We start from the raw sequence: 19,970 nt of genomic DNA, 5'->3' as shown, positions 1-19,970 counted from the left end.
CGCTACTCAGCAGCGTACCATGCGGGCATGACTCGAGTATAAGCCGAGGGGGTGCTTTTTCAGCACAAAAAATGTGCTGAAAAACTCGGCTTATACTCGAGTACACAGTATATGCACAGTATATGTATATATCCATGTGTATAGATCACACGTTTTATATATATATACACATATATATATATATACATACACATATATAGTGTATGTATATATATATATATATATATATAGTATGTATGTGTGTGTGTGTGTGTATATATATATATATATATATATAAAATATACACATATAGGGGTTTGCTGTTTATACATGGGGTGGGGCTTGCAAAAATGGGGAGGAGAGGAGGGGTTGGCTCTTTGGCCAGCGGCTGCTCCCTCTACTGTTTGGAGCCGCTAACAGGGCGTTGGGACAGGGACGGGGCAGAGAAAAGGTCAGCGCTGAAAGCGCTACCTTCTATTTGCCCGGCAGCTGCTCTGTCTAGTTTGCAGCCACCTGGCTGCTGCTAGCGGGGGTGGAGGGAGAGAGAGGACAGCGCTGATAGCGCTGTCCTTCTCTGCCCGGCGGCTGCTCTGCTCTGCCATCAGCCGCCGGGCTGCTGTCGAGGGTGGGTGTGCTGGCGCTGGGCTGTCCGATCACTGCTAGAAGTGATCGGCTGGCCCACAGGGAGGGCTAGAAACTTATTTTCCAGCAGCCGCCCACAGAGATTTCCTGACTGGTCGTATCAGATACAACCATGTCAGGGAAAGCCCAGTCTGGTATGGTCATATCTGATACGACCATGCCAGGCAAGTGGTTAAATAGCCTGCATATGTGATCGATTATGTATTTGTATATGGTGTTGTTCTCTATTTATGGACCTATGGTCTATTCTGACCTAAAGATATGTTTGCAATGTATGTACCTCTACCAGTTATTTAATTTTTCTTTATTCCCCATTTATGTTTTATATTGCGTTATTCCCCATTTATGTTTTATATTGCATTATTCCCCATTTATGTTTTTCTCTGTATTTTTCTGAAAATAAAAATTTAATATTGGAAAAAAAAAAGAATAAATATTTTCATTATTTCACTACATTTATATATATATGTGACAAGAATCCCATAGACTGGGTGAAATCCATCAGCAGCTTTATTTCTCACCACGGGCAGGTATACAGGATATGGCAGTTTCACATGCAAGATGTTACACAAAGTCTTCCAAACAGCAATATACAGAATATTTCTTCAGAAGAGTCGCAGGTCCCGTAACACTAGTCACTAGACCCGTAACACTAGTCACTAGACCCGTAACACTAGTCACTCCCGTGCCTATAACCTGGGTGACTATCTCGCCATCAGGATCAGTTTCCCCAGTGTCTCTGTAGCTCTTACACCAGCCTCACACAGCTGCCTTTCCAGACTCTGATTGAGGCAATACCTGAACTGGACTTTTCACATTCCTAATGCTTTTGCTCTGCCAAACCTGGGAGATCTGGATATTCCACATTTACTTTATGTGGAATTATACTGACCATGTCACAATATATATATATTGTGGTAAGACAGGTTGTCTCTGACATGAATTGCCCACATTCCTGTGGGATCAGCTCCCTCCAAGGGAGGCTAGAGTGAAGCCTGTGCATTCTGCAGTAGCAGTGGAGGTGTGGAACTCCAGGTTTTCACAGGTGCACAGGCCCAGCTGCAGCTCATCACTGAGAGACGGAGTTTCAAACTTTCATACACCTAGTGCTCTGGGCACTGATAAGAGAGACTTTAGTCCATAATGATGTAACCTCACAAAGAGCTTCAACAGCTGATAATTTCTTAGCTCGTAAACCAGAGTGCACAGGTTACACGACCTGCACCCAAAAACTGGCAAACAGATCCCTATCAAACAGCTTTTTACATGTTTGAGCACCCATGTAATTTATTACCTACACTGTCCTTGTGGTCCTTTCTACATAGGGAAGACCACAAGGCAGTTTAGAGGATGCATGGCCTTACATCGGTCATCGGTCTGATTGGCGCTTAATGGTCGTGAATAGGAACAACCTGTAGCCGCCATTTTAAAGAATTCAAACACAACTTGTCCACATTAAGGTATAAAATTATCGATCAGGCACCAAAACCCTTAAAAAGGGGGATAGAGCAAAGGATTTGCTTAGAATGGAGGCGAGGTGGATACATCACCTAAATGCCATAGCACCCAGGGACCTAAACCAGAATTTTAACCTTGTTTCTAATAGATGAATAGAATTTCGAACTGATATGGGATCTTCTGTGCTGCTATACAGATAGTGAGTACATTTAAAAGTAATTCTGATTATATGTGGACACTAAGTACAAATAGAGATATATGATGTCTACATTGGCTCTTCCCTTTTTTCATGAATATATTATATGTATGCGGTTTTATGCTTCATAAGTAGATGGCTTAAAGAACAATTGGTTATTTCTATGCATTATTTCCAGCATATACAACCTGTTCCATTCTATTATTTATATACACATGGGGTGATTATTCTTCTGTTTAAGTTCTGTTGCCAGGCAACCTACCGGGAAACAGGAAGCACCAGGGGGCGCGCGTCACTGACCAGTGACATCATTGAGGATCGACCTGCCCCTGAAACGTTAGTAAATGGGGTCTGGTCTCCTGATGTAATGTGATTGCTTCAAGTCCTGTGAGTGCCGCCAGTTGGGAAGTGTTATATATATATATATATTATACACACATACATATGGATAAACAAAAAATTAATTATGGTAAAAATGTACCTTTGTTAGCTCTCTTTCTTCAAAGTCCATAGAGTCCACAGGGAGACCTTGGGGTGCAGTTAATGGGAACCAATCCGGGCACCACGCAGTTAAAGATTTCATCTCACAAAATGCCTTGGGTCCACCCTGCCCCCAAGTCAGAGGCCCCTCAGGTGGTAACAAGCCAAAGGCCGAAGGAGGATAAGAGAGAAGGAAGACACTCAAGAATCACATTCTCACACAAAAGGAGATGGGAAACCGGTGACCAGAAACATCCCATATGAAGCCAGGTGCGTCAGGGCGCGTGCCCTGTCGACCCTATGGACTTCAAAGAAATAGAGTTAACAAAGTCCTTACCATAACTCTCATTTTCTTCTTCAGGGTCCATAGGCTCCACAGGGAGACCTTGGAGATGTCCCAAAGCAGTCCTGGGGACGCTCCTGCGCTGAGAGGAGAATCCAGCGCCCAAAGAAGGCACCCTGAGAGGCGAAGGTATCAAATGCATAGAACCTTAAAAAGGTCTGGACAGAAGACCACATGGTTGCCTTACAAAGCTGAACAGCCGAGGCCCCACGGCAAGCTGCCCACGAGGAACCCACGGACTGAGTAGAATGAGCCTTAACAGAAGTTGAAACAGTCAGTCCTGCTTGCTTGTAAACTTCTCAGTTAGTTTGCTTATTGGCTGGCCATCCTTTCTTGTGAAATCCATAGAGTAGAAACAAGGAGTCTGATTTCCGAAGAGAACTGGTACGGTCCACATAAATCCTGAGGGTGCGGACCACATCCAATGAGGCCTCATCTGCTGAGAGGTATGGTGATAGAAAGGCCGGTACTATAATTTCCTGATTAATATGGATCTAAAAACAACCTTAGGAGGGAACTCATGGCGAGTACGAAGTACAGCCCTGTACTGGTGAAATATCAGAAAAGGAGACCAACAGGAGAGCGCTCCTAATTCTGAGACTCTTCTGGCAGATGCAATAGCCAGAAGAAAAGGAGTCTGAGCTGTTAACCACTTAAGTTCCACTGAATCAAGTGGTTCAAATGGAGGACCCTGAAGGGCCCGAAGAACTACTGCCAAAACCCAAGGAGCCTCTAGGGGGACAAAGGGAGGTTGAATCCAGAGGACACCCTGGAGGAAGGTGTGGATATGCGGAAGCAGAGCAATTCTACGTTGGAACCGTACTGACAGTGCAGAGATATGCAATGAGGCCAGTTGTAGGCCAAGGTCAAATCCAGCTTGAAGGAATGCCAGTATTCTGTTAATTCAAAACACCTGAGGGTCGTAATCTCTTGTACGACACCACTGCAAATATGTGTGCCACGCCGTGTAGTAGATCCTGGTGGAGGCAGGTTTACGCGCTCTAAACATCGTGTTGATGACAGAGCTAGAGAATCCCTTGGACCTTAGGAGTGATGTCTCAAGAGCCATGCCATCAAAGACAGACAATCCAGGTAAAGGCAAGGACCCTGAGACAACAGGTCCGGACATTGAGGCAGCAGGAATGGAGTGTCAATGGAGAGACTCCGAAGATCTGAGTACCAATGACGTCTGGGCTAAGCTGGAGCCAACAGCAGGACTGTGCCTTCATTTTACTTGAACTTCCGAAGGACCCGAAGAAGCAGGGAGACTGGAGGAATTTACCAGCATCTACCAGGCTTGCTTCGGCATCTCTTATTCTTGACCTGTACAATGGTAACTTGTGATTGTCTCGGGAGGGCATGAGATCCACCTCTGGGAGACCCCATTTGTCCACTAGGAGTTGAAACACCTCTTGGTGAAAAGACCAATCCCCTGGATGCACGTCATGACGGTTGAGGAAGTCCACTTCCCAATTGAGAACTCCCGTAATGAACACTGCCGAAATGGGCGGGAGATGAGATTCTGCCCACGTCAGAATGCGTGACACTTCTGACATTGCTGCCCGACTATGAGTCCTCCTTGATGGTTGATGGTTGCTTTCCCTGAAGAATGTGCTTTGCCAGCATGAGGGCCCTGTACATAGCCTGACATTCCAATATGTTGATGGGCAGGGATGCTTCTACCATTGTCCACTGGCCCTGAAAGGAGTGTGGACCGGTCACTGCGCCCCATCCCCGGAGACTGGCATCCGTTGTTAGGAGTATCCAGTCCGGGATCCAAAAAGGGCGACCCTTGATTAGACGAGATGTCTGTAGCCACCAGGAAAGGGACAGACGCACCTCCAGAGAAAGTACTATCGTCTGAGCTCTGATCCGGTGGGGTAATCTGTTCCACCTGGAGGATCAGCCCCTGCAGGGGCCTGGAATGGAACCGAGCATATTCCACCATGTCGAATGTGGACACCATGGATCCCAGAACCTGCATAGCCGAGTGGACTGACATCTGGCGACTGCGGAGACATCTGCGTACTCACAGCTGCAGCATGGAGATCTTTTCTCTGCTTGTGAGAGTCCATAAGGGCTCCCAAATGAACCATTCTCTGTGAGAGAAGTAGGGTGGACTTTTTCCAATTGATTAACCACCCGTGTGCTTGTAGACAAGCAACTGTCAGTTGGAGGTAGTAATGAAGTAGTTCTGGAGAACTTGCTAACAAGAGGAGGTCGTCCAAATATGGTAGGAGCTGGATACCCTGACTCCGCAGGTGGGCTTCCATGACAGCCATAATTTTGGTAAGCATCCTGAATGTCCAGTGATACCATGTAATCCCCAGGTTCCATAGCCAGTATGATGAATCGTAAGGTTTCCATCTGGAACCTTGGCACCCTGAGGAACTTGTTGAAATTTGAGGTTGAGAATAGGCCAATGAGACCCATTCGTTTTCTGATCCAGAAAGAGAGAATATCCAGTCCCTCGTTGAGATGGCAGAACTGGTACAATTACACCTGCCTGCAGCAAGGACTGTATGGCTTTCTGGATCTGCAAGGCCTTGTTCTTATACGAAGGAGGGCCTGTGCAGAGAAATTGGCGGGGAGGCCTTCAAAGGAATGAGAGGACTTACCCCTGAAACCACTTCTCATACCTAAGCATCCTTGGTGGTTTGCCACCAGAACTGGGCGAACTGAAGTTGGCCTCCCACTCTGGGGTCCCCTAGAGGGAGCCCCGTCCCGTTAGGCTGCAGGCTTATCCTCCGGTTTGGAGGCCGGGCGTCTAGTGCTCCAGGCCTGTTTCTTAGGCTTGGCAGTCTTCTTGGCAGCGGACTGCCTAGGGAAGGACTGTCCTTTGGATTTTCCTTGGGTATGAAAGGACCGAAAGGAGGAGCTTCGAGACTTTGCAGGAGCAGATGCTAAGGGCAGAAATGCAGATTTGGCCAACGTGTCAACAATCTTGTCTAGGTCTGGACCAAACAAAATCTCTCCATTATAGGGTAAGGCCTCCAGGCCTTTCTTAGATCAGCATCCACGCTCCAATATCATAGCCACAGGGAATGGTGAGCAGACATGGCCGCAGCCGAGACCCTAGATGTAAGTAGACTAGCATCCAGAGTGGCCTCACCGATATATGCAGCCGCATCCCTAATATGGCTGATCACTGCACCTGATTCTCTGGAACTTCCAAGGTCCTCAAGTGTATCAGCCAAACTCTCTATAGCCTTAGCTACCGAGGAGATAGCCATGAACGGCTGGGCAACAGCTCCTAAAAGAGAGTATATAGAATTTAGGCAAGTTTCCACCTTCCTATCCATAGGATCCTTTAAGGAAGAAATGGAAGGCATAGGTAACGTTGCACTTTTAATTAACCGTGTAACGGGTTAATCCACCGGAGGTGGTAATTCCCACTTCTTACAATGAACCTCAGGAAATGGGTAACATGAGGTCAAACGTTTCTGAGGTTGATACCTTGTACCAGGCGATTGCCAGGTATCAGCCATGAGATCCACCAGCTGATCTGATAAGTGTCTTCGGCAGTATTTCCTCTATCTGTTTAAAAGGGGCTGGTTCATCATCCTCTATAACCAATGCGGATCTGACCGCACGCACCAGGGCAGGAATATAATCCTTGACTTAGGCTCCGCCTCATGACGAGGGGAGTTGGGGTTAGAGGCATGAGCAACATCTCCGTCATCAGATGACATCTGACAGCTGTGTGGATTGAGATGACAACACAGGACGCTTAGCTGGTCTAACAGGTTTCTCACTCTGCAACATGGTCTGAAGAGGAGAGGTTGCTGCAAGACACTGTACTGAGATAGAGAAAACATCCACTGATGGTGGAGATCCACCCTGTGGTAATCCCATAGAAGGAATGACCACCTGCTGTGGTACAGGAGGGGTCTGCATAACCAGTGGCAGTCCCTGTGAGGGAGGGATGAGCTGCTGTGGTACCCCCATAGGGGAAAACACAGCCGGGACCGCCAGGCGGTCCACAATACAGGCCAACATATGCGAAAAAGTCGCCCAAGGTGGCTCCCGTACTGATGTTGGGGAGTTCAAGGAACCTGGAGGGTTATAAAACCTCACACATAATCCATCCCGAACCACATCCTCCTCACTGAAAACTGCAGTACATATCTACAAGATTGCGGCATGGGTACAGGAATGTGTGCATTGCCCGTGTCAGCCATTTCTACAGGGTAAAATGACACACAATATGGTACTGGGGCCTGATTCAGGGCCGCTCACAAGTGGCCCGATGTTTATGTTCTGCGCACACGCTGCGTCCGGCGTGCGCGAGCCCCGGCGAGCGACTGAAGTTCAGTCGCTCCGGGGCTCGCTACAAGTGGCTGTCGATGGTGAGTGACAGCTCGCCCCGTTTTGTAGGCAGGTAGGGAGGGTTGCCGCACAAATGCAGGTGTTCCCTTAGGAACTCTATTAGAGCAGGAAGTCCACTCAGGCTTGCGGCAGTCGAGACCCTACCCCAGGGTCTCGTCGCAAGCCCGATGGTCGCGATAATCGCGACGGGCTCCAGCCCACTCGCACAAGCTGTGGGTGGTCACCCACAGCTTTGCGAGCGGCCTGGTTTAAAAAAAAAAAACAACACATCCTGATTCAGAGCGATGAATCAGGCCCCGAGTATAAAGCAACCACAAGTATGTATAAATACTAACAGGCAGAAATATACTGGTCCTGTCTTATGCTAAGGTAAGATGCAGGAACCTGTTGCCTAAATATGGCACAGTGCAGTACACAACAGTATGTGACAGATCTCACAAATATTGTGTTGCGTATATATATATATATATTTACACTATTATCGTGTGATGAAAGGAAGACACTCTCCAGACTTGGCTTTGAGTTTGCAATATTAATCAGTTTAATAGGACATACCAAATTAATTTGCCAACGTTTCGGTTCATTAAGAACCTTTGTCACGGCATCTCAGTATTTCTTAACATCAGCAAGTTTTAACTAAAATTGGGGTACATAATAACAACATCAGCATATGGTCTAACAGGCCCTATATTATTTACCCAATATGAGTTTTACTGGGGAAAGAATGTAATAAAGCCTATACATGCAATGACTGGTACACAAATCTATACATACACAGATATATACATATGAATAGACATGCACGTCTCCATAGTGACAGAAGGATACTATATACATGTATTTAGACTATTGCTGCCAGAGTATATACTCATCATGTGCTTAACACCACTAGTACCAAGTTGCTAGGTGAGATAACATTAGCCTGTGAGGGAATGGTGGTGCTACATATAACATACAATTGTAGTACTTATATTAGAGCTTGACTGCCTGAAGGCAGTATATGCATCTGCCAATGCATGGCTGCTATAAACTAGTTGCTGGTAGATTGTAGCTTAACAGACTGACAGTGGTGTATGTATGTGCCAGTGTATTGCTACCATTAACTGGTAGCGTCTTACCTGTTGGTCCATAGGTCAGGTGAGGTATGTCTTTTCTCTGAGCATCCTTGCCAGCACTGCGTCTCAGTTTAAATAGCGCCCACAAGGAGGCTTTATTACATTCTTTCCCCAGTAAAACTCATATTGGGTAAATAATATAGGGCCTGTTAGACCATATGCTGATGTTGTTATTATGTACCCCAATTTTAGTTAAAACTTGCTGATGTTAAGAAATACTGAGATGCCGTGACAAAGGTTCTTAATGAACCGAAACGTTGGCAAATTAATTTGGTATGTCCTATTAAACTGATTAATATTGCAAACTCAAAGCCAAGTCTGGAGAGTGTCTTCCTTTCATCACACGATGATAGTGTAAATATATTTGTGGGTAACTATCAAAGCTACCCTGGAAAACACCCCAGCAATTAATATACACAAAAGTGAGAGTGCCGGACCACTCTTCTATATATATATATATATGAGGTCAGATATGAACCACCCTAACAACACCTGTATTAGGGCAGAATGAGAGAAAGAGTGTAGCCAAAAGCTGACAGATAGAAAAAAAAAAGACACAGATAGCACTAGCACAAGTCACATACAATGCAGGAAAGACGCTGCAAAGCGGCACTATACTCAACTACACAGACGCAGTGTCTGGTAGGAAATAGCGCTACATACGCTGACCCTGGCGAGAGGTATACAGGGAGACCAGACCACGCACTGTCCTGGGAGAACTGCGACTGCACCTTAGAAAATGGCCGCCAGAGACCTCAGAGGCGTGTCCGGAGGAGGAGAGCAGCTCAGAGAAGCCAGACCGCAGTGGAATGGCGCGCTGAGCTGAGGAGCCGCTTAAACAGGGAAGCTGTCTCCCCTGGACGGTTATTAAGTCCTGGGACGCTGGTTTCCTGCACCAACATGTCCCCTGGTGGTCAAGTTAAATGCGATGGCCGGAGCCTGCGTCCACACCCAGCACCTCCCTAGACTGGAGGTGTCGACTGCCATTACACATGGGTCACCGCGAACGGTGATCCGCCTTACCTGTCCCTTGATGTCTGGGTGCAGTCTAGGTCCTCTCCGGGGGCCCTGGCTAGCGCTGACCCCTAGATGCCCGCCGAGATTCCCAGATCAGTACTGGCGTCGCAGTACCGGAGGATTGACAGAGTTGCAGTGCAGACGTCACACAGACAGTCTGTTGCTGTGCGCTCTAGTCTTTGTAAAATAAAATCAAGAAATAAGCGTTAGGGGCTGATGACCAGCCCCCCCCTACAAAATGGTGACCCGACTCCGGCCGGGCACCAACGAAACTGAGGAGCCTCTGGCTCGATGTATAGGGAGAGTGGACCCAAGGCAACCTGGGAGCTGAAAGCTTTAACTGCGTGGTGCCCGGATTGGTTCCCATCATCAAAACCCGAAGGTCTCCCGGTAGAGCCTATGGACCTTGAAGAAAGGTAGAATATTAGGTAAGTGGAGTCATACAGAGGAGTATAACAAATATCTAGGTGGTAGGTAGGACTATGTGAAGGGGCTCTTGTCTATCTGGACAGAGATGTCAGGTAATAGTGATGAGTTTGACTGATTAAATTAAACCATCTGGGTGGAGCAAATTCATTTAGAACATCCAGATCTCTTCCTGATGGCATAGACAAAATCTGTCACCGCCCGAGTCTTCATATTAAATACTATACAAAATTTTAATTAATCTTTATAAAGCCTTATATTAGTTATTTATTGTTGTTTAGATGTCACTAGCGCTGTACATCCAAGATGGATAATTTAAAATGTTAAAATACTGTGTGACTGCAGTGTTGCTACAACTTAGTTTTGTATCAGCTCATAGAAATGCTTTTCACCTGTGTGACAGCTGATGTCTACCAAGATCTGATTTATATGTAAAACATTTCCCACACTCAGAACATGGAAATGGTTTCTCACCTGTGTGACTTCTCTGATGTGTAACCAGAGCTGATTTTTGTGTAAAACATTTCCCACACTCAGAACATGGAAATGGTTTCTCACCTGTGTGAAGTCTCTGATGTGTAACAAGATGTGATTTGTATGTAAAACATTTCCCACACTCAGAGCATGGAAATGGCCTCTCACCTGTGTGAGTTCTCTTGTGTACATGAAGACTCGATTTGGTTCTAAAACATTTCCCACACTCAGAACATGGAAATGGTTTCTCACCTGTGTGACTTCTCTTATGTATAACAAGAGCTGATTTCTGAGTAAAACATTTCCCACACTCAGAACAGGGAAATAGTTTAATAGGTGTATGAGCTGCACTATGTGTAACAAAAATTGGGGTATCAGGAGAACATTGCTCAGAATTAGAGGGGTCAGATAATATATCCACACTGTGAGGTACTGGATGTATATTTAGCATAACGGGATTATCTCCTGGAGATTCCTGTGTGATGTTATCTTCTATTTTAATATCTGTAGACAAGATGAGATCTCCCTCCAAGTCATTCTTGCTTGTGCGTCCATCTGCTGGAAATACAATAACTGTATTATTATTATTACTCACAGCTCTTTATATAGCATAGACATACTGAGAAGCACTTTATATAGCACAGACATACTGAGAAGCACTTTATATAGCATAGACATACTGAGAAGCATGTTATATAGCACAGACACACTGAGAAGCACTTTATATAGCACAGACATACTGAGAAGCACTTTATATAGCACAGACACACTCAGAAGCACTTTATATAGCACAGACATACTGAGAAGCACTTTATATAGCACAGACATACTGAGAAGCTCTTTATATAGCACAGACATACTGAGAAGCACTTTATATAGCACAGACATACTGAGAAGCACTTTATATAGCACAGACATACTGAGAAGCACTTTATATAGCACAGACATACTGAGAAGCACTTTATATAGCACAGACACACTCAGAAGCACTTTATATAGCACAGATATACTGAGAAGCACTTTACGGAGAATATTTAGTCACTCACATCTGTCCCTGCCCCAGTGGAGCTTACAATCTATATTCCCTACCACATGGACACACATATACACACACTAGGGTTAATTTGTGTCAGAAGAAAATCAACCACTATGATTTTTGGAGGGTTGGCGGAAACACATACAAACTCCACACATATAGCACCTTGGTTTGGAATCATACTCATGACTTTAGTGTGAAAAGATAGCAATGCTAACCACTACACCACCTTGTAACTATTATGAATGAATAGGTTTAATATTCAGGTACAAACTACAAATAAGACTCTTGATGAACAGATAAAATATTGGCATAAAATGGCACAAGCACGTTATCAGCACATGTCATAGACCCAGGGACAGGCAGATAGCACATCACCAATGTATATCTCCCCCAAATGCAGACTTTCCTGGGTAACGTTCCCTAGTCAGCATCACAGAGCAGGAAGCTCTTAATTAGCCAGTGACGTTGGTGAACCACAATATCCATCTAGACCGCCCTCACACATACACACAGGAGACTTGTGGGCTAATTACCAACAACTGCGTCCACACTACACAAAGTTCTCCAGGTGGATATATATGTAGCACAAGCAGCTTCTATATGGTCCTCTGGTCATCCTCAGGGAGAGTAGCCCCACCAGAGTCATGTTATTAAATTAGGGTAATGAGTCACTGTATATAACCGCTGAGAGGGAAGGAGAGCGATAGGAAAGGAATGGTGCAGGGCAAAGAGCGGGGGAGGCAGCAGGACAGGGTAGGGGAATGGTGCCGGGCACAGAGAGGAGAGGCAGCAGAACAGAGTAAGGGAATGGTGCAGGGCACAGAGCGGGGGAGGCAACAGGACAGGGTGGAGGAATGGTGAAGGACACAGAGCGGGGGGGGGGCAGCAGGACAGGGTAAGGGAATGGTGCAAAGCACAGAGCGTGGGAGGCAGAAGGACAGGGCAGGGGAATGGCACAGGGCACAGAGCGGGGAAGAAGAACGGAGCTAGGGAATGGTGCAGGGCACAGAGCGGGGAGGCAGCAGGACAGGGTAGGGGAATGGTGCAGGGACAGAGCGGGAGAGGCAGCAGGACAGGGTAGGGGAATGGTGCAGGGACAGAGCGGGGGAGGCAGCAGGACAGGGTAGGGGAATGGTGTAGGACAGATGGGAAAAAGCAAAAAAAGAAGACAGCTGTAGGGTAGAGCAGAAAACAGAGACAGGTCAGCAATTAAAGCACAACAGTACAGACATCCAAGCACAGAGACTGGGACATTGTGCAATGACGAATGTGTGGTTGTGTGTGAGTAGGTGAAGTGTGTGTGACGTGTGCGTTGTGGTGTGTACTATACAGCATATTTGGGTTGGTAACACACAGTGACATAATCTGATGGAGAGACAAGCAGTATAATAGGGGCTGATGGCTCCTGATGTATGAGATACACCAGAGAGTGTGCGGAGGAGACTGGTCAGATCTCTGGGCTGGTAACACACAGTGACATGATGTGAGGAGGAGAGCAGGAGTATAATAGGGGCTGATGGTTCCTGATGTATGAGATACACCAGAGAGTGTGGGGAGGAGACTGGTCAGATGTCTGGGCTGGTAACACACAGTGACATGATGTGAGGGGGAGAGCAGGAGTATAATAGGGGCTGATGGTTCCTGATGTATGAGATACACCAGAGAGTGTGGGGAGGAGACTGGTCAGATCTCTGGGCTGGTAACACACAGTGACATGATGTGAGGGGAAAGCAGGAGTATAATAGGGGCTGATGGCTCCTGATGTATGAGATACACCAGAGAGTGTGAGGAGGAGACTGGTCAGATCTCTGGGCTGGTAACACACAGTGACATGATGTGAGGGGGAGAGCAGGAGTATAATAGGGGCTGATGGTTCCTGATGTATGAGATACACCAGAGAGTGTGGGGAGGAGACTGGTCAGATCTCTGGGCTCGTAACACACAGTGACATGATGAGAGGGGGTGAATAGGAGTATAATAGGGGCTGATGGCTCCTTACTACCCCACTGGGCAGACACATTTTCCTCATTAGTTTCTAGTTACAGAGGAGAGTGTAGGATATGAGAATGTTGTAGTGACTGAGCAATGAGAATATGTGACTCTTTTCTGTAATTAATGTTCATTACTCACCTGTGCTGATATCAGTAGGGATTTCCTCCTTCTTACACTGCTGATCACCCCTCACATACGTCTCTTCTTCTCCCTCTGTATCTTCTACCTTCATATCAGTCACATACGTCTCTTCTTCTCCCTCTGTATTATCTACCTTCATATCAGTCACATACGTCTCTTCTTCTCCCTCTATATCTTCTGCCTTCATATCAGTCACATACGTCTCTTCTTCTCCCTCTATATCTTCTACCTTCATACCAGTCACATACGTCTCTTCCTCTCCCTCTGTATCTTCTACCTTCACATCAGTCACATACGTCTCTTCTTCTCCCTCTGTATCTTCTACCTTCACAACAGTCACATACGTCTCTTCTTCTCCCTCTATATCATTCATCTTAATATTAATCAGATATTCACCCTAATTAAATCAGAGAATAAAAAATTGCATAATGTCTGATGTCATTACTTAAAATTACACAATATAATATCAGCGTAACAGACACACAGATTCTGTACAGATCATCTAGTGACAGTCAATTTGATCTATTGGGGAGACCCAAAATCCCACCTACCTGATGCTCCTTTGGGGTCCTGTGATTCTCCTGTGAATAAAGAGCATGGGGACATCTCTCCGGGGTATTTCTATTACTGGGTTCATCTGTAGGAGACACACAGTGACTGAATACATTGTATAAATCAGGTTATGTGAGTATATAGGGGGCCCCCATACCTGCTCTCCCCTGTACAATAAATGACAGTCTCCTCTTACCTTGTGATGTGAGGGGCCGGTGATTCTCCATCAAGTCCTTGTACAGACACTTGTGTTCCTCTATATACTCCTCCTCCTGCATGGAGACATAGACAGTGACATACTGACACCTTATAGGAACCTGACACACACAATGATACAGTCATCACCCAGAGACATCCCCTGGTGTTACTGTATAATGTTCCATTCCAAGCAGTCACCTCTCCAGTCATCACCCAGACACATCCCCTGGGGTTACTGTATAATGTCCCATTCCCAGCAGTCATCTCTCCAGTCTTCACCCAGACACATCTCCTGGTGTTACTGTATAATGTCCCATTCCCAGTGGTCACCTCTCCAGTCAGCAGCTGAATGATCTTATTGGTGAGTTCCAGGATCTTCTGGTCATTATGTCTCTCATGTATCAGTGAGTGAGGTGGAGGCACCGTGATAGGGCTCTGGGTCTTGCTGAGCCCTCCTGACATACAGGGATGGCTGCTGGGTGTCTCAAAATCACTGGATGTCTTCTTCACTACTGTGTAATCCTGTGTATTGGGGGAGACACCAAATATCAGTACTTACACTCTGAGAACTCCTTACCTCCCTGTCATGTCCCTGTATTATTACTATAGATATCAGTTATGTCATTGTGACACTCCCAGATCCTCTCACCTCCCCAGTCATGTCCCTATCTAATTACTATAGATATAAGTGATGTCACTGTGACACTCCCAGATCCCCTCACCTCCCCAGTCATGTCCCTGTATTATTACTATAGATATAAGTGATGTCACTATGACACTCCCAGAGCCCCTCACCTCCCCAGTCATGTCCCTGTATTATTACTATAGATATAAGTGATGTCACTGTGACACTCCCAGATCCTCTCACCTCCCCAGTCATGTCCCTGTATTATTACTATAGATATAAGTGATGTCACTGTGACACTCCCAGACCACCTCACTTCCCCAGTCACTGTATTAATTGCTATAGATATATGATGTCACTTTGACACTCCCAGATTCCCTCACCTCCACAGTCATGTCCCTGTATTATTTATATAGATATATGATGTCACTGTGACACTCCCAGATCCCTGTCAACTCCAGTCATGTCCATGTATTATTACTATAGATATAAGTGATGTCACTGTGACACTCCCAGACCCTCTCACCTCTCCAGTCAGCAGACAGATGATCTCCAGGATATGATGTAAGATCCTCTCAGTCCTGTGACTTCCGTCCTTGTCCATCCTCAGTGAATCAGTGAGAATACAGAACGTGTAATTAAGACTGGTTCCTCCCAGCAGGACTTTCTAGGAATAAATCACAGAGAACACATATAACACAGACATATAACACTAAGTGACCAGTAAGCCTCCCCTTTGCCCCCAGCCATAGAGCCCCAGTCAGTGTCTCTCAGAGGTTCCTGTGACCCAGCTGCCGTCACACTACGCTGTTTTGCATAAGGTTACACCAATATTCCTCTCCTAGCCGGGGGTCTTATTCCTTCCAGACACATATCAAATCCTCTTTGCACCACTGGAAATTTACATCAGTGATAGGACACTGTCCTTTATATTGTATCTGGCCTGCAGTACCTCTGTGCCACCAGAGGTGCTGCTGATGCATTCTGATATTGTCTCCTCACATGCAGGAGTTAATATCACTCCCCTGTTTTACCACATGCACCTGCCTCACAGACTATTTATTATTGTCCCTCACCATGCCCCCTGCTGGTCATTGTTTTCCCTGGATTGTATTCCACGGCCTGAACCTGATCTCCTGTCTACTGGACTCTGCAAACTGCAACTCTAGTGCTGTCTGTGAGTCTGTCTCATCTACTCTGCAGCTTTTTGCCTTTGCCTGTATCTAGTCTGTAATACTCCAGCTCATCATATGTGCAGCTAAAGCCAGCTGGACCTATGCTAGCTGTCCCTCCTATTACTGTATGTGACTCTGACTCACCCACTCTGCAGTATATGGTTCTTGTTTGTACCCACTCTGTATATCCCCAGCCTATACTATGTGCAGCTAAAGCCAGCTGGGCCTCTGCAAGCTGTCCCTCCTATTACTGTATGTGACTCTGACTCACCCACTCTGCAGTATATGGTTCTTGTTTGTACCCACTCTGTATATCCCCAGCCTATAATATGTGCAGCTAAAGCCAGCTGGGCCTCTGCAAGCTGTCCCTCCTATTACTGCATGTGACTCTGACTCACCCACTCTGCAGTATATGGTTCTTGTTTGTACCCAGTCTGTATATCCCCAGCTCATCATATGTGCAGCTAAAGCCAGCTGGGCCTCTGCAAGCTGTCCCTCCTATTACTGCATGTGACTCTGACTCATCCACTCTGCAGCATATGGTTCTTGTTTGTATCCAGTCTGTATATCTCCAGCCTATAGTATGTGCAGCTAAAGCCAGCTGGGCCTCTGCAAGCTGTCCCTCCTATTACTGTATGTGACTCTGACTCACCCACTCTGCAGTATATGGTTCTTGTTTGCATCCAGTTTTGCAGCCTTTCAAGTTTCTGTTTATCACCAGTTCCCGTCCGGTTCATGTATCACTCCTGGCTTCTCTGCATTGCCTGCACTATGGTTTTGTTTCAATCAACAATTTATATTTCACTATGCTCCTGACTCAGCTGTCATTACAAGTATCCAGTTACATAACAACAGAACAGAAACGGGGCTTTCCAGGTGATTTGGTTTCTGTTTTAATTTCACCCTAGAAAAGGATGATGTCAGACCTCATAATTACACAAATGACACTATTCACTCTATTTCCTAGAGACGTATTACATACATGCATACATACATACATAGAAAGAAAATCCATGCATAAATACATACAAAATTGTAATGGGGATTTGCGGAGATATTGAAAGAGCTTTTTCACAAGCTCTGAGAGTGATTCCTGAAATCCCCCATAAGTCTCTCCTGGGAAATGGCCAATAGATTATTCCCCGCACATATATATGATACATTGTTCCATTATAAAGACTCCCTGTAGCTGAGCATTATAGCTATATACTCCTTATTGCGCCTGTGCATGCCACTAATAAATGATCTGGTACCCAAGCAAAAAACATAAGAAATTCAGGACCCTTTTCACAGCAGCTGTGAGGAACACAGACGGGACCTGGTTCACTCAGAGCAGCCGTGAGGAACACAGACGGGACCTGGATCACTCAGAGAAACTGTGAGGAACACAAACGGGACCTGGATCGCTCAGAGCAGCTGTGAGGAACACAGACGTGACCTGGATCACTCAGAGCAGCTGTGAGGAACACAGACGGGACCTGGATCACTCAGAGCAGCTGTGAGGAACACAGACGGGACCTGGATCGCTCAGAGCAGCTGTGAGGAACACAGACGGGACCTGGATCGCTCAGAGCAGCTGTGAGGAACACAGACGGGAACTGGTTCACTCAGAGCATTCGTGAGGAACACAGACGGGACCTGGATCACTCAGAGAAACTGTGAGGAACACAAACGGGACCTGGATCGCTCAGAGCAGCTGTGAGGAACACAGAAAGGACCTGGATCGCTCAGAGCAGCAGTGAGGAACAGAGACATGACCTACATTGCTCAGAGCAGCTGTTAGGAATACAGACGGGACTTGGATCGCTCAGAGCAGTAGTGAGGAACACAGATGGGACCTGGGGGGCAGGTCAGACCTGGACGCAACGCAGCGCACTTTCGCAGCCGTCGGTATGATTTACCACCGGACCCATGCCCGGCGGTTGGAATCCCAACAGCGGCATCCCGGCAGAGGAAGAAATCCTGATAGTCAAAGGTAAGTATCTACTAACCTATTTCTACCCCCTAACCCTCCCTTAGGGGTGCCTAACCCTAACCTTCCCCCCAGTGCCTAAACCTAACCCCCCCTTCCCCGCCGCCTAAACCTAAGTCCCCGGGGGGTGCCTAACCCTAAGTCCCCCGGTGAGCCCCTAACCTAACCTTCCCCCCACCCCGCGGCTATCTGCGTGGCATCCCTTCGATCAGGATGCCGGGCGTCGGGCTCCTGGCGTATGTCTAATGACAGTTATTTATGCACGCCCATAGAACGCCGTTTTGACACTCAGACACACCTGCGTTTGCACATCCACTCCCCCATTTTCCAGGACCTTCCCCTGTTACCACCCACAAACGGCACTGTCACTCAAAGTAGCGCTCATTCTTTGAGCTACGAGCGCATGATTCATGATTGCAGTGACTGGCTCGCTCACTGCGATGCATACGCACGTGCAGACGGTCAACTATCGGCCATAGCGTGCAATCGTGGCTTAGTGGCCGGGTCTGAATCAGGCCCTTGGATTGCTAAGAGCAGCTGTGAGGAACACAGACAGGACCTGGGCCACTCAGAGCAGCTGTGAGGAATACACACAGGACCTGGATTGCTTAAAGCAGCTGTGAGGAACACAGGCTGGACCTGGTTCGCTCAGAGCAGATGTGAGGAACACAGACGCGACCTGGATCGCTAAGGGCATCTGGGAGGAACACAGACGGGACCTAGATCACTCAGAGGAGCTGTGAGGAATACAAACGGGACCAATGGGAATATAAAGAGAGAAAAAATCCTAGGAACCGAGACAGAGAAGAGACTGGAGGGGATACTAGAAGGAAGATACTGGAGAGAAAATGAACAGAAAGAAATAATAAGCAATGTTTCCGATCAAGTTCTCAATAAGGCCCAAATTCATCTCCTCAGCCAGGGATATCCTTTATTCTTACACAGTGTTCTCCCCAGGCTCTATGTTCCGGGCGCATCGCCCAGCAAGAAACCGCCCAGCACTTCGCACTCCCCCCACAATGCGCATGCACGTCTCCTACCGCCCGGTCACCCTTAATGTGTCCTTGTTGCCACGGACACGGGTGCCAGACATGCCAACGTTACATGTTCATGAGGGTTCCGGGACGCAGCGCATTGGAGCGGGGGAGTTGTCGGGAGACGCTGCAATGGGACCGGCGGAGGTGCCGGGCAGGGGATGCGGCTATGCAACGGGAGAGGTGCCGGGCAGGGGACGTGGCATTGGGGCGGGTGAGAGTGCCGAGCAGTGGATGCGGCTATGCAACGGGGGAGGTGTTGGGCAGGGGATGTGGCATTGGGGTGGGTGAGAGTGCCGGGCAGTGGATACTGCAATAGGGCGGGGGGGATGTTGTCCAACACAGTGCAGGGGCAGCGTCAGACTGCAGGGCAAAGATCCCTCCCCCTGTATAAAAGTAGTGTTCCCGCTAGGCTGTTTTAGCGGGGCGCGGCGCCCTGCCCTCCTTCTGGAGGGCAAAAAGCACCCTGCCCTCCAGGAGGAGGGCAAAAAGCGCCCTGCCCTAACAGCCTGCGGGAGCCGTTCTCACCCGCGGGACGCAGTGTCCCGCGGGTGGACAAACATGCGGTGACCCGGTCACCGCCGGGGAATAGACGCCGGGCGCATGCGCCCGGCGTCTATTCTCCCTTTCTGCAGCGCTTGGGGGCTGCCCGGCATGTCCGTAAGCGCCGGGCACGCCCCCAAGTATGACGAAAAGGGGGACGCTTCTTATAGACACGCCCCCTTTTCGTAACCATGCCCCTTTTCGGACGCGCGCGCGACCGAAGGCGTGCGCACAACATT

The 19,970-nt window shown here is 47.4% G+C and overlaps 2 protein-coding genes across 3 annotated transcripts in view; one reads left to right on the top strand and one right to left on the bottom strand.

The window, feature by feature from the left end:
• The window catches only part of LOC148473814 (uncharacterized), a 336,188-nt gene that overhangs the window by 294,254 nt on the left and 21,964 nt on the right, over positions 1-19,970 (top strand). The window lies entirely within an intron of this gene.
• LOC148473815 (uncharacterized) overlaps positions 1-19,970 on the bottom strand; it is a 155,462-nt gene that overhangs the window by 134,662 nt on the left and 830 nt on the right. Inside the window, exons 2-5 of the mRNA XM_088459442.1 lie at positions 15,534-15,674; positions 14,713-14,904; positions 14,381-14,456; positions 14,168-14,269 (exon numbers count right to left, since the gene is read on the bottom strand). Of these exons, the coding sequence (XP_088315568.1) occupies positions 14,168-14,269; positions 14,381-14,456; positions 14,713-14,904; positions 15,534-15,674 (511 nt within the window). The remainder of the gene's footprint in view (positions 1-14,167; positions 14,270-14,380; positions 14,457-14,712; positions 14,905-15,533; positions 15,675-19,970) is intronic.

The sequence above is a fragment of the Taudactylus pleione genome, unplaced genomic scaffold, assembly GCF_031769625.1.
Source record: "Taudactylus pleione unplaced genomic scaffold, aTauple2 ptg000910l, whole genome shotgun sequence".
NCBI lineage: Eukaryota > Metazoa > Chordata > Amphibia > Anura > Myobatrachidae > Taudactylus > Taudactylus pleione.
The sequence above is the reverse complement of the archived record's forward strand: the minus strand, read 5'-3'. Positions and strand labels throughout refer to the sequence as shown.